This window comes from Vigna radiata, chromosome 2 (assembly GCF_000741045.1).
Source record: "Vigna radiata var. radiata cultivar VC1973A chromosome 2, Vradiata_ver6, whole genome shotgun sequence".
In the NCBI taxonomy this organism is placed as follows: Eukaryota; Viridiplantae; Streptophyta; class Magnoliopsida; order Fabales; family Fabaceae; genus Vigna; species Vigna radiata.
The window spans coordinates 22,559,221-22,573,577 of NC_028352.1; the positions used below are offsets into that span (position 1 = coordinate 22,559,221).

General features: G+C 33.8%; 2 protein-coding genes across 4 annotated transcripts; one reads left to right on the forward strand and one right to left on the reverse strand.

Annotated features, from left to right (window-relative positions):
- Nucleotides 1–711: 711 nt before the first annotated feature.
- On the reverse strand, nucleotides 712–4,604 carry LOC106776582 (protein SIEVE ELEMENT OCCLUSION C). The gene is made up of 7 exons (XM_014664068.2): nucleotides 4,108–4,604; nucleotides 3,828–3,935; nucleotides 3,297–3,742; nucleotides 3,026–3,138; nucleotides 2,805–2,932; nucleotides 1,630–2,118; nucleotides 712–1,538 (listed from the first exon to the last, which is right to left on the reverse strand). The coding sequence occupies exons 1-7, from the start codon at nucleotides 4,228–4,230 to the stop codon at nucleotides 924–926; spliced, it is 2,022 nt and encodes a 673-aa protein (XP_014519554.1). The 5' UTR covers nucleotides 4,231–4,604; the 3' UTR covers nucleotides 712–923.
- A 2,588-nt stretch (nucleotides 4,605–7,192) lies between these two features.
- LOC106756624 (protein GLE1) lies at nucleotides 7,193–14,077 on the forward strand. Of its 3 annotated transcripts, none has more exons than XM_014639121.2 (15): nucleotides 7,194–7,365; nucleotides 7,496–7,638; nucleotides 7,717–7,869; nucleotides 8,215–8,338; nucleotides 8,488–8,636; nucleotides 9,971–10,133; nucleotides 10,348–10,558; nucleotides 10,891–11,000; nucleotides 11,242–11,312; nucleotides 11,587–11,668; nucleotides 12,467–12,541; nucleotides 12,649–12,732; nucleotides 13,237–13,368; nucleotides 13,452–13,574; nucleotides 13,647–14,077. In XM_014639121.2, exons 1-15 carry the CDS (start codon nucleotides 7,276–7,278, stop codon nucleotides 13,869–13,871), a joined length of 1,935 nt encoding a protein of 644 aa, XP_014494607.1. In that variant the 5' UTR covers nucleotides 7,194–7,275; the 3' UTR covers nucleotides 13,872–14,077. The 3 variants fall into 3 exon arrangements, with proteins under 3 accessions (XP_022634555.1, XP_014494607.1, XP_014494608.1); XM_014639122.2 differs by having other exon boundaries at nucleotides 7,205–7,365; nucleotides 7,459–7,638; XM_022778834.1 differs by lacking the exon at nucleotides 13,647–14,077 and having other exon boundaries at nucleotides 7,193–7,365; nucleotides 12,645–12,732.
- Nucleotides 14,078–14,357: the final 280 nt, after the last annotated feature.

Here is a 14,357-nt window from a genome sequence, read left to right on the forward strand (position 1 = left end):
TTTTGGTCATTAGTTTATTTGTAAAGAAATATACCATTTGCTCATGCTAATAATAGATGCACAAAAAAGTAAGAAATCACCATTTTTTGGTGAGCAAGTTTTCTTTTTTACAGAAAATGATTTTTGTATCAAGTCAAACAATAAGTAAATCACCAATTTATTGCGTAAGAGTTAATTGCCCATTTAAATGGAGATATTGTAATATGACTGAGATTGAAAAGAAAGGATTATTCTGAACTTTGGTGTTGTGATTTCTCTCTCTCTGTTAGAGTCTCTTCATAAAAGTTGAGTGCAAAATTATTAGAATGTTTAGAGTGCAAAATAAAAATTACTACAACCGAACATTGTGAAAAAAATTCTAGTGTGAACACAATGGCAGTTCTTGTTCTTGGCATGAATTCCAAAGACTACTTCTGTAAAAATGTATCATTGTTATAGTCTTCACCAAACAGAAATACAAACAAAAACATATGAAATGCGAAAATGTTATTTGTCTTGGTCGTTAGGACGTGACATTCATACCACTTCAAAAAATTAAAGCACATTAAACCAGAGACAAAATCTATTGAAATTCTGTGTGGTTGAAAAAGTGAAAACTGTTAAATAAAAATATATTCCTATTTTATTTTTTAGAAAAAATTTATATATTATTTAATTAATTAGTTTAGTATATATTTCTCAAAATTGGTTATAAATTATGTAGTATATATATTTACTCTTTATTCTCAATAAAAATATCGGTTTCTTTTTCATTTTTTTTCTCTAATACGTTAAAACTCAACAAAATCAATTCAAAAAAATCAAATTTAATTGGTTTTGCTTCCACTCCACTCCTCTCTGTTTGCTTACGCTCCCCTATATCTGTTCTTGCTTAGTCATGCACAACAATACACAGTTCAATTCACCGATTGTATGTCTCTGATTCATGGCTTGTACACCACGAACTTCTTCATGGGACGCTTGCACAGTTGACAAATTACAGTTCCTTGACTCAGTCTTCCATTTTTACTCGAGGGAACAAAGTAAGAGTGAGTGCAACTCCCTCCAACAAAATCAGTTTCTAGGATGTTTCTTGGAGAACCCCACAATCCAAACTTGGTTATATTTTCTCTCCACACAGAACATTTCCTTAAGAATTCCATCACCTGCATCCCTTGAAGCCTGATAGTATCTGTTGAACCCCCACTTCCAATCACTGCCCAACCTTCCTCCCTATCATCCATTTCAAGCAAAGCTGACAACTCTGCTAGTACATAATCACCACTTGGTGTCTTCCCTAGTCTGAGTTTAGACCTTAACATACTCGCCAACCTAAGCCAGAAGAATTGCACGTTTGTGAAGGAAAGTGGATCACTGCGACTTGTTGCACCACTTCTTGCCATTATTTGCTTAACACGTTCACCCAATTGACTATTACCAACATATATTGTTTCCAGCTGCAGACCTACTCGTTTGAGCTCATTTATCTTATCATTGAATTGTTGGATCCAAACCAAGTTTTCACTCCCATAAAGGCAAATACTTTTGCCTTGCTCAACCTGACACACGGTACAATGTCAAATCTAGTAACATTACGTGAAATCAAACTGTTAAAATCTGCATGAAAATATGCTATAATCAGACTCCTACCCAATAAGCAAGGAGAGGATTGATCTCATCCAGCAAAAGTTGCATTGTCAAATTTTGGTCTTGCCACAGCTCTTCCTCTTTGGAAGCTGAAAAAGGGTAAGCTTTGGCTCCCCAAATGTTGATCATATCAAGAGCATTGTAATTTGTGACCTTCCCTTTCGAATCTAGAGCCACCATGATGGGCTCATCCTTGTAGTTCCATCTTTCCCTTATGTACTTGACCACTGCTGGGCTAAGTAACCTTGGTTTCCGAACAGCATGCCAAGGCAAGGAATCTGACAAAAAATTAAAACTACTTTCTTCAGCTTCAGTCCATGAATCAGAAGATGGAAGGGGAATCCACACAATCTTATAACTCTCCTTCAGCCTCTCATTCAGAGGATGATCGCATGTTTTCTGGACAAGTAAGAATATATCCACTGGGCTGAGTAGCTGTGGTTTTGTGATCAACAACAGAACTATCTGGTTTTTCAGCTCAGACACACCTAACTGTTGATAAAAGAGGATTTACATTAGAAGATTGCTAAGGCTAGACAGAATATATTAGCAAGTTGCATTTTCAGAAATATTTTAACAAATCTGAAACTAGCTAGAGCTATTAACATACTTCCGGAAAACAAACAAGAGTGCATTGAAAAATCCTACCAATGTGTTATTCATTCAAATCCCACCTATGCGTATAATCTAAATTTAATAATTCGTATGTTCAAAAAATGAGAAGTGTTCTCATTACGTATATCCCAATATGCATAGGGAGTTTCTTATTTAAGAAATACTACTCTCCTTTGCATCAACTTGTCTTCTTTTGACTAATATGTATATGTATTTATATATTTATATGTATGTGTGTGATTGTATAGTTTTCTTAGTTAAAGTCTCAACTTAAATTATATGTTTGCCAAAAGTATGTTAACACTCTAGATTCACGATTCTCTGGTATATCCTTTTATTTGCTTCTAATCCACTGATGTTAGATTTGTTCCTAAAAATATAATTATGTGGGCGTAAATTTGCCTATTTATACCCACTTCATTGTTAAGAAGAGTATTAGCAAATTATAATCTTTATTTCCTCATAATACACCAAAAACTATAGTTTACTAAAATAATCCTTCTAAAAGTAAGTGGTTGTGGTTAGGATGATGTGTTTCCCACCACAATCGAAGAGCATAATACCTTTACTTCTGTTGAGCAATCCTTCAGTGGCAAGTAATTGTTTGAAGGAAAAAATAAAGTGAGAATCTTTTGATTATCAATGTGCTCCTCACGAGCAAGATCCGACAGCCTCTGATACAAGTTTCTCTCTGAAACATTATAAATCACTGATCTTAGTACATAAATCAGAATTGTTTAATAAACCTGTCACTGTAAGCATTATTATGAAGCTAAAAAGTAACCTATTTCTTCGTAACACAGATCCACCTGTCTTCTAAGATTGCAGCCTGTGCCACTTAATCTATACGCCAAACTTGAAAGCTCCCAAGCAGCAATTATTGCTGAATCTGAGTACCTGAAATGTGTGGATACCAATACATCAAAATATCATCCTAGGCAAAAAACTTACGTGCTTTTCAAACTGTCAACAATTCTGAGAGGCTATTCAAATATATAAAAAGAATTATGCATGTTTGACAGTATTGATCTGAGCCTCAAAGAGAAGAAACATGCACTTGCTCATGTTGTTTGGTTGTGAAGTCCTTGACTTGGGAAAAACATGCTAAACAGCTTCTGGCGACCCAGTACGCAGCTTCGTATATTTGAGACTTTGTGACACGGAATATACGATTTCCATGCTCTACATGTTGAAGAGGCAAGTATTCAAACTTAATTATACACATAGCCACATCCATCATGGTCTCAACCAACAAGCTCAATGCCTTGATTTGTAGCTTCAGTGGCTTTAAGTTGCAGGGAAGCCTCTTAATACTTGAAATTAAAGCTGCCAAACTGTTACCATGATGTAGCTGCATAAGTTGCCAAAATTCACCATATCTTACAGCAAAAGCAGCAAGCACTAGAACTACTTTTGCGTCCCAGCTATACTTCCCTATCAAATCAAACAAATTTATGACCCTTGAGTTAATATCACCTTCACCAGAGCATCTGCAGAGCATCTGCCCACAAAATAGATATGTTAATCATAAGTCTAACAGCAAATGCATGCACTCAGATTGTCAAAACAACAAACATGTAGAATACCTTGCATATTTTTGTGATGATGAATCCAACCGATTCACTACAACCAATCGTTTCTATTTCAGTTATATCCGTCTTGTGAAAGGAAGCAGAATATAAATTAGAAGTCACCTGAAACAAGCCAATAGAAATTATAATCTGAAATCCTCAATACAGGTAATATGTTTTCTATGCCAAACTCAGTTTAATGAATTTCTTGTTAGCGATAATTTTAAAAATGGTATGAGATTGCATGAGTTTATGGCTACAGCATGAAGGGTGTATCAAGGTGGACAAAAATTACTATTATTTTGGAAGAATGAAACATAATGTTGCCCACTGCAAGAAGAATTGCCTCAGAATCCAACCTACGACCATCTGGATCATGTGTAAGGAGGAGCTTCTTTATAAGATTATCACGTTGCATGTTTCAAATTGAGAAAGAAAAAAGGAACTCAAGGTTGAAACAAGGTTGAAATGCACAACATGAGCATGCCACACTACAAAATTTACGAGATTCTGCTATCATTGGATAATTCTGTAGCTATATTTATATTCTTTTGATCTGGGCAAAACAGAAAGATGATGGGAACATCAATGTGTATATTGAAGTATTCTTATTATGTTTATGCTAATTTATATGTGAAGGATCTTTCCAGACTGAGGATATACAACAACAACGAAACATGAGTCCAATTCACACATCAGTATTTACCCCACCTCCAACCAAAAACTTTAAGGAATGTTTGTCTTCATCCTTATATGATATTTAACTTTTATATTTTTTACTTAACGTGGGATTTAGACTCACTTAGATTTTCAATAATTATCAAAGGAGAATGTCTTCTTGCTTTTTCTTTCCTCTTTCACTTTATTTATTTTGGTATTACATTACTGCTTCATGGATTTGTGAAGTAACTATGTCACTCAGCATGCGAATCAGGTAATTGACATTACATGTCTATCATGGGGGCTAAAGTTTTTTCAATACAATCTGAGATTATAAAACTGGATTATATAATCAAAGAAACATCTTTATCAAAAGGCAATATCTTCTTTTCTCTTTCTATACGAACTTCTGAAAATAGTTAAATCAATGCAACTGTTGTTTTTGAATTAGAGGGACAGGGGAGGAAGTAAAATACTTTTTTTATGCTTTTCTCTTGTCATAAGGCAAGTAAAAGAGCTTTGTCTTCTTTCTGGAAAGATTGATTCTCAATTTCTCACATCACAACACACAAACTTCATTCATTCCTCAAAAGGCATTGGTTCACATCGTGGTGATTTTGACAACTACTTGATTTCTTGCTAAATTTTTTATTATGTAACTTTCCATAAAGCTCTTTATTCTTCCATCTTCATTCAGATCACTATAATCAAATTCACCAATACCATCAACAGGTTTTGAATTAAAATGTACATAAAATAAGCATTTTCTTTGTCATTCATTCCTCGAAAGGCATTGACAGTGTAAATAAACGTCATAGCATATAAATCTTTTGAAAGAGTGTGATCTCGGTAATTTGGAACTAAAAGTCTTTTAGAATACTCAATTTTTCACAACAAAAAGAGCATTCCGAACACTTTTATGTTGTTTATGATAATCTTCTAGAATTCTTTTGTGAATGCTTATAAGTTCGATAGATTTTGTATATTAATATAAATAAGCATTGCACTTGTGACTGTCAAACAAAAAGTTAAAATCATGTTTGTACAGTACAAATTCTTCAATATGAAATTGAACTTTACAAGGGCGACGTATCTATTCTTATTATACATTTAAAAACTTTATATTTTTGAAATTACATGAGCATGTTAATTTTCCATATATGACATTGTCGAAATATTTTAGAACTCTAAATATATTAATTGCTTAAATGATGATGTTCACTGTATAATTATGGATGTATATAATTTTTAATTATATTGCTAGAGAGAAATTTGCAATTTTATTGTATGCCAGTTAAGACGAGTTCTTCCTGAGCTTTTCTAGACCGACCTCTTCCAGTCGAGCTTTAACATTGAGCTCCTCGAGGTCAAGCTCTCTTAGGTTGAGTTCTTTCAGCTGAGTTACAAAGCCAAACTCTCCTACACTAAACTCTAAGACTCGATTATTCTCGGGCTGAGCTCCTTTGACCGTCCATTCTGGATCAACGAGTTACAACACGGTTAGATTAAACAACATGACCAAGCGATTATAAATTGGTCAACCAGTCACAACATGGTCAGATCAATAATAGTAATGACAAATCAACCACTTAATGTAGATTAAGGTAGATTAAATATCAACAAAAAGGTAAAAGTTCATAGCAATCACTGTATATAAAGGTATGAGATATGACTTTAAGATAATATTCACTTATTGCTGATGGAGCGATTATTTACTAATTTTAGCATTAGAGTACTTTTTACAGATACCATCCGAGCGGATTTTAGACAATGATGAAACTAAGTAGTTGACGATCCAAAATCTACTCAATCTATAACACAACTCGTTCAGTCTACGATAACCACAAGTCTAGTTAAGAATTTCACAAAACAAACAATAAAGTTATCCATAACAATTTTAGTCATGAGTTCAATTTTGTATGCTTCTCTTGTTTGATGTTTACTATGTTATCATAAGATCACTATGAGTAAACTTAGTGGTTTGTTTTTTTATCTTTTAGTGATTAGATGTTTGTTTTTTAGCGTTTCCATTGAGCATAAATCATTACATTAATATACTTTCATTCAAGTGTGTAATAAGTATTAGTGATGTATTAACCATAAATCATTATGGTCTTATGAAGAAAGTAGAAGATTATAGGTTTGAGAATCTATTAATGTTAAGTTTAATGAATTTGTTTATTCTCTAGACTCTCACATGAATGTTTTGTCTTGCTTGTTTTAATATTTTTTTATTCCTAAATATTGAATATGAAGACATATATTAGTGTTTGAAGTACCTTATGTTTGATATATATTCAATATGTAAAATATTTTAGTATAATAAATATCATATTAATTCAATAATAATTGTTTATCATAACTCTTGAACATAATTTCTTATTATAATTTCAATTGGTTAAAACACTTTAATTTAATAATTATTGTTTTGAGTATTAAATTTATAATCTATAAATTCAAAAAACTATTGATTTATTTATAATTAATTATTATATTTGAAGTTTTATGATATAATTATATATTTTTAAAGATTTTTTTACTATCTAGGAATCTAGATACAATAAAAGATTGTTATTTAACCTTTTTAATGATAAACTATGTACGAATTTTTTAAATATAATTTTGTATAAAACCTCTCTTATTTGATGTTGGCTCGAATATTATAATTTAAGAAAAAATCTAATATGAACATTGTCACTTTCTATTATAATTTATATGTAATTTCTAAATTCGATCCAAATACTCGTAAGACGTTTTCCAAGCCCTAATCCCTACTCACCCAAAATTTAGAAACGTGTCGTCTATGTTGTTCAGTCGTCGGAGTAGCTTCCAAACCTCTAACGGTGTCGCCTCCGAACACAGCCGTTATCGTTTCAAGTACCGGACAAACAATGTAGAATCTCTTTTCTTTTCAGTAATCTTGGAATTTCAAATTCGGTGGTTTTGATTCGTAACCAAGGAAATTAATTTCAATTTGCTATTGTAGGGGTGCTGTGAAATTGAATATTCGTAATTGTTCGCAGAGAGTGGATGGCGTTGCCGCCGAGCCGGAACCTGATTGGAGCTTTGACGATCTTGTTTCGGAACTCAACGATTTGGAGACGAAGCTCGCTAATGCGACTTCTTCCGCCGAACGCTCTATACCTTTCGAAAAATCAAGAACTCGGTATATATTTTCTCTCTTTCAACTTTTGGTTGTGGTTATTGCGAATTTGAACTGTGTTGACGGTTGAGGCGTGTCCAGTGGGAGAGAAATCGAGAAAGGGAGACCTTTCATATTGCGAGCCGATGAGTATGAGATGGAGGACTCGGAGAGCGAGGATGATGATCACGTAGACAAGGCATTGGTAGTAGCTGGCAGTGCCAAACGGTTCACTTGTGATGAACTTTATCTGAGGTGCTCATTTCTTGAACTTTAGATTTATTCAAATATTTTGAATAGGGAGAAAAATTAGCTACAGTTACGTTAGCGCTGGTTCTTCAGTTATCCGATTAGAATTGGGCCTGGCCTTCATTCGTTAATTTTCATAATAAAGATTTACATTAGGGATTATGCAGGTTATGGAGGAGAAACCCTAATTCTGATTAGAGAATAATACAAAGAGTACCTAAGGAACTGTCATTAAGTTATATCTGTTGAATAATGGAAATGTCAACATGGATATTTTTTTCTAGAAAAATTGGGGTTGTCTTTATATTGGGTGTTTTGAGAGTAATGTTTGCATTTCCTTTGGCGTTTCAGTGACAGTGATGACGATTCGGACATTGTTTCTGGTTTTGAAGTGCGACCTTGCTTGATGGATGAATTGGGAGAGGTTGAAGGTGCCTTGTTTGAGTTGGCGCAGGAGCACCAGCTTAGGGTTAAGGTGAGGTATGGTGTTGATTGATGTCAATGCACTTGTTACCTGTTTGACTTATCAGTTAAAAGTTGGAATAATTTGTCTGGTGGATCACTGTATAACTTGTGATAAATTGTGAATCAACCTCATGGTTTGTTTTGTTATGTGGTTGACAGGATGAAATTAGGAATAAGATTTCGGCATTGGAGACAGCTTTGGTGAATGAAACTCAGAATTCTGCTTCTTCTCTCCTTCGAGTTGAGAAATATAAAGAAACAAGGCAGGAATTGGATAAAAAGTTTGACACTCAATATCAGCGTAGGATGTACGATTTCATTATCTCCCCACCCCTCATCTCTTCTTTCTAGGCATTATGATTTTTCTTTCTTCTACGTATCTGTCTTGACAGACTTTTTTAGTTTTCTAGTTTTCAATGTATTGTATTTCTAGTTTTCTGTCAGAACTTTAAACAGTAGATTGGTTTTACTAGTGTCTATTTTTTCTATTTGTTTGGAATGGGGGCATAATGTGTTTTGCATTTCTCTTTAAAAGATAAGATTAACCATTTTGTGGGAGGAAGATTGTTGAGATCAAGGAAAAGGTAGAGAAGATTATAGATGAAGAAGAAAACATTATGAATTATTGTTAAAAACTACAAACTGATAACTTATGTAGAAATACAAATACTAACTAACGTAACTAGCAATATCTCTTAACACCCTCCTCAAACTCGTGTCGGAGAAGTTGGTAACTATAAGCTTGTCCCTTGACACTGCAAACTGCTTTCATGAGATAGGTTTGCTAAGGACTGTCCTGAACAAAGTAAAGATCCAATTCAAAATGTTTGGCTCTTTAGTGCAAGCTAGGATTATCTGCTAACAAATAATTCTAACATTTGTAAATAAAGACGTATCACTTTTAGCTGAGTGAAAACCCATTTGATGAGTCTAACTTGGTTTATGGAAACAGGACCTAGGGGCTTGCTTTAGACAGTAGATAGCTTTGTTTAATCTGCACACTTCTCCTTAATCACTTGAAGTGAATTATGGTGGCTGTAGCATTTGAACTGTTCCTTCTAAATTAACTTGTAAGAAAGCATTGTTGATGTCAACTTGATGAATGGGCCGATTGAAAGAAATTGCAAGAGTAAGAACAATATTGACAGTTGTTGGTTTGATAAATGACTGAATGTTTCAGAGAAGTCAAATCCTTCTGTTTGATGAAAGCCTTATGCTACTGATCTGGCCCTGTGCCTTTGAAAACTTCCATCTGCATTGCACTTAGATTTAAAAATCCATTTGCATCCCATGAGGTAAATCTACAAGAGGCCATGTGTTGTAAGACATATTAGCCTTCTACTCTATTGCATAGCTTTAGATCACTCAGGTTTGTTTAAAGCCTCTTTTCCCGAGGTAGGCTCAATTGTAGGATCATATTATCTATTCATAGCAGCAGCATAGGTTTAATAGGTTTGAATATACCAGCCTTAGCTCTTGTGGTCATAGAATGCCTATTTGTTACAATTTTCTCGAGAACACACAACATAGGACCTGTATGAAGCTGAGACACATTAGGAACTGAATATTCATTTGTATCATTTTCATTCTGTAATTCAGTACCAGAAACAGTATCATGTTGTTCACTCTCCAATTTTTTTAGTGCAGAAGCACTTGATAATCACTTGACAGCTGTTCAACGGGACCGTGAACTCAAATCACAAATAGAAGAAAGGAAAATAAGAAGTGATGCAGCTTACGAAGAGGCCAAGAGAAAGGCTGCTTTTGAAAAGCTGCAGCAAGAAAAGGCTAGAGCTGAAGCAGAGGTACCAGAACCTTTATATTTTAGTTGATTGTGCTTGTTATTTGTCAAATTGTTATGCATTTATGTTTTTAAATTGCATTTGACATGAAGCTGAAAACACCTGATGAGGTTAGTCTGCATAGGTCACAACCTTTTATCTTAATTTTTTTTATAGAAAGTACAAACTTTGGCCCAAATGCCCTTTCATTAATTACTTTCAAATTTTGTGGGTGCAGGCCAAAGTTAGAGCTGCTGAGGAAGCAAAACGAGAAGCTGAGAGAAAAGCAGCAATGGAAGCTAGAAAACAGGCAGCAATTGAAGCTGAAAAAAAAGCAGTAAAGGAAGCCAGTGAAACTTCCAAAAGGGTTACTTCTGGAGGGACCCAACAAGCTGTTGGGGATTCAACAGATACATCAAACCTATCCAATGCTGAAAACAAGGAATATGGTATTAGTTTTCTTCTTTTACATTTATGATATCTTTCCAATGCCACTGTTAGTTTATGATGTTTTCCTGTTTGTCAACATCTAGTATGCAAGAACGCTTGCCTTTGTTTCAGACCATTAGACTATTACTTAGTTGGAAATTTGCTTTTTCTTGCCATATTTCTATTCTAAAGAAATTGGTTTTCTTCTTGTCATATCAGCATTCTTTGGTGAGGCTACCTGCATAATCTGGTGTGATTTACCTGTTTGAATGTTTAGATCTATTATCTATGCATTGTTAGTTTTTACATGTTTTATCATCCAAGAAATCAACTGACTTAAAACAATCTTCAGGTAATTTATATCGAGCTGCACCAAGTGCTTTGAATCTAGAACAGGGGAGACTGCAGAAATTCAAAGAGCTATGTGAGAGAAACCAAATGATAAGATCAAGTTCTAATAAGGTATTCTTGAAAGGACATCTTGGGGATATTCATCTCAAGGTTTTCTAACTTACAAGCAACGACAATTTTTGTTGATTTTTTTATCATATAGTTCAATATTATTCTAGATAATATAATGTATATTTTTAACATTCTTATATTCACCTATCTGAGGCTTGAAATTTTTGCAGCACAAGAAAGTTGCTTCTGTCTATCTCACTTTATTGACTAACTAGCACACTTTGTGTCAACATCTGTTCAGGATTACACTCGGCACGAGGGTAATATTTCCCGGAATATAAGGCAAATAAGGGGTGTAAGAGACAATGTCAGGTAAAGTGAATATTTAATTTTGCTAACGCATACCTTTTTTTATTAATTTTTCATGGTTTCTTGTACCATCAATTCTTTCTAAGGGGCAAATTTTATGTTCTAATTGTTCCTGTTTCAAAACTGTTGAAGAAATGTTTCAATCTGTGCCTAAAAGTAACAAGAATATCTAAGAAATGTAGACTGCTCAAGGATTTTATTTCCAATAAAGGAAATCCTTATCCTTGAATAGGATATTATTAATACGTGTCTGTTTACTCTTTTGAACATTTTGTAGGTCAAAAGCCAGCGAACTGATTAAACTTTTGAATGATCCTCAATGTCCTCAATCAGTCAGCGTTGAGATATTTGCTAAAAAGGTAATTTGATATTATTGATCTTTACTGTTTCTTTCTTTCTGCTTTACCAGAACACAGACGGCAGTAATAATAGATTAATATTGGATTTAAATGTTTTTACTCCTTAAAATTGGAAGTAAATCATTTTTCAGTCTTTAGTAAAATACGGTTTGAGTCCCTAAACACTAAATTTGAGTGGCTAGAGTTTTAAAAAACCGTGGTCCTTCCAATACTGTTTAAGAACTAAAATTGTAGATTTTTAACATTTTAAGGGACTGAAATAAACTTTTTTTGAATGGGACCAAAATCAGAATTATCCGAAATGTCAAGAACTGGAAACATAATTAAGTTGAGCCTTAATATTAAAACTGGGTTCAGTTGTTTGTTTTAGATGTGAACTTCTCATCAATTGACAGTTAAAATACTACTGATAAGTTATGATTACGCCCCCTTTTGCTTTGAATCCTTACAAAAAATTATATTTAAATACGTTCTTTTGTTATATCTTTTCCAGCAGTATCCTCATATAGAGTGACCTTTGTATAGCTGATTTAAGCCAACCGTACACCTTTCTTTTGGCACTTCATCATGAGCTTTTTCTATGTTAAAATTTAACCACATGTTAGCCTATTGCTTTTGCTTTGGAACCTATCTATCAAGACCGATGGTTAATGATAATCAAATAATGTGGCTAAAATCCATATAATTTGGCTTTAAAATTCTCGAAATGAGGGACACATTATTTCGAAAAATGGGAATTTGATTACCTATCTATGGTTATTACTAGACAAAGCTGCCAACTAACGACATACTTCACAGGTTGTTTCGTACTGTGAAAACCCCGGTAATGCTCCCTTTGCCAGTGCCTATGTCATCGTTCTTGTTACATCTCAGGTACAACATCCTTAATCCCAGGCATCCAGAGACGCACAGAATGAATACATATTTTTTAAAATGCAATTATTTATATAGTTTTCAATGATTTATCATTTGCAAGGCAGATTCCACACGCAATGGATATTTTGCTTGCCGAGCTTCACATGGCTTGCCTTTATACCGTTCCAAAGCACCTGCTTTACAAGAAGGTACTTTCGTGTTGTACAGATTGTGGTATGGTTGTGTGATTGAGGAAGCAATGAATTTTATATACTTGAACTTTCTTTAAAGTCATTTTGAAGGTGGGGAAGTCTTTTTCTAAATAAAATTCGTTTGATGGTCATATCACATTTTATCTTAATAACAGGTCTGGCCCAATTTTTCTGAGATAAGCAAAACGGTCATGCTTTAACTGGAACTGCTACAGTGTAGACATTAGCTATCCAACTTTTCTGAGCAACTACATTCCATAAAGAACGATAATTTACTTTAGGCAGAAACGATAATTGTGCAATGTCGGATATAGATATATGAAAAATCTCTTTTAATTCGTTCTTGTCATTATTCTTCGCTGCCTCGTATTTCAACTAAATTTATTACATTAATCATTAATGGAGGGTAATTATGCATTCTAAAAAAGGATCACACGTATTCTTCAAATATAATCTAAAAAGTCGGGGTTGAATCTGCATTATTGATTTTGCTGTGGTCAGTCCGCCTTTCAATCAAAGGAGGCATACTTCAGAAGTATTGGTTATCGAGAAGTGGATGGAAAGTTGGAGAGTACAGAAGATTATTTAAAGCGGTTAGAATCATACATGAAGGTGTATGGTGCACTGGTTCAGGTCTGTCATAAATATCAAATTTTTAGATATTTACATTGACCAGATTTCACTGAGAACTTGATCGTGTTTATTTGTTTCAACAGACTGAAACTACGAACGTTCAAAATTTCCACGGCTTGCCAGAAGGTTGGGCGTGGCTTGCAAGGTTCTTGAACACACTCCCAGCAAATCATTACACAGCTGTTTCGCTCAATGCATTCTTGCAAGTAAGTAATCTAGAATTTTGAGGTACTTTTTACGTATAAATCTGTTGAGGTTAACAAATTCTACTTTGTCAGATGGCAGGATTTGCTCTCTTTAAAAGATATAAATCGCAATTCTTAAAGATGCTGAACGTCATCTCTGAGAACTTTTTAGTTGATTTGAAATCAAGGAATATACCAGAATTGACGAAGACGATTACGGAGATACAGACTTATATAGAAGATAAGAAGTTCCTTCAAGAGCCAGAAGGAAAGAGCCTGCAGTCTAATTTGTTATCTAATGTGTATGTTAATTATTGAAGATTGAAACTTTTTACTTCAATAGAAACTAGGTTAGGGAAACCGGCGATTGTTTTAATTTAAAAGGTCAGGCATTGCGCAAGGGTCAGCAAAGGCCACTCAGTAGTTGAGCAACTTTAATGTATTTTACTCTGATAAACAAAGAATAGTTCTTTTACCCTGAAAATAGAAGGATTCATAGATTATTTGAACTGATTTTATGCGGAGTCCTTGTGTGATTTGAAAATTGTATGATATAAGCATAGGGGTAGACAAAATAAATTATACTGAACTTTTAAAATCTACAGTGAATCCAAAAAGTAATTTATCTGAAATGAATGATGATGATCTGATCTGAACAATTTATTTTATCATGTTACACTCTATTATACTATGAACTTCTGATTAATTTGCCCATTGTACCAGTAGTTTAGGCTAATTTTCGTCATACAAAGATAATGTTACTATGAATTGTGTCAGATGATAATATGACATAATATAAGGATA

Coding starts and splice junctions, on each gene's coding strand:
- LOC106756624 (XM_014639121.2), top strand. CDS start 7,276: ATGTTGTTCAGTCGTCGGAGTAGCTTCCAAACCTCTAACGGTGTCGCC. Junction 10,559..10,890: donor TGCTGAAAACAAGGAATATG/GTATTAGTTTTC, acceptor AACAATCTTCAG/GTAATTTATATCGAGCTGCA. Junction 11,313..11,586: donor GGTGTAAGAGACAATGTCAG/GTAAAGTGAATA, acceptor AACATTTTGTAG/GTCAAAAGCCAGCGAACTGA.
- LOC106776582 (XM_014664068.2), bottom strand. CDS start 4,230: ATGCAACGTGATAATCTTATAAAGAAGCTCCTCCTTACACATGATCCA. Junction 3,139..3,296: donor ACCAAACAACATGAGCAAGT/GCATGTTTCTTC, acceptor CACACATTTCAG/GTACTCAGATTCAGCAATAA. Junction 2,933..3,025: donor TCTGTGTTACGAAGAAATAG/GTTACTTTTTAG, acceptor ATAATGTTTCAG/AGAGAAACTTGTATCAGAGG.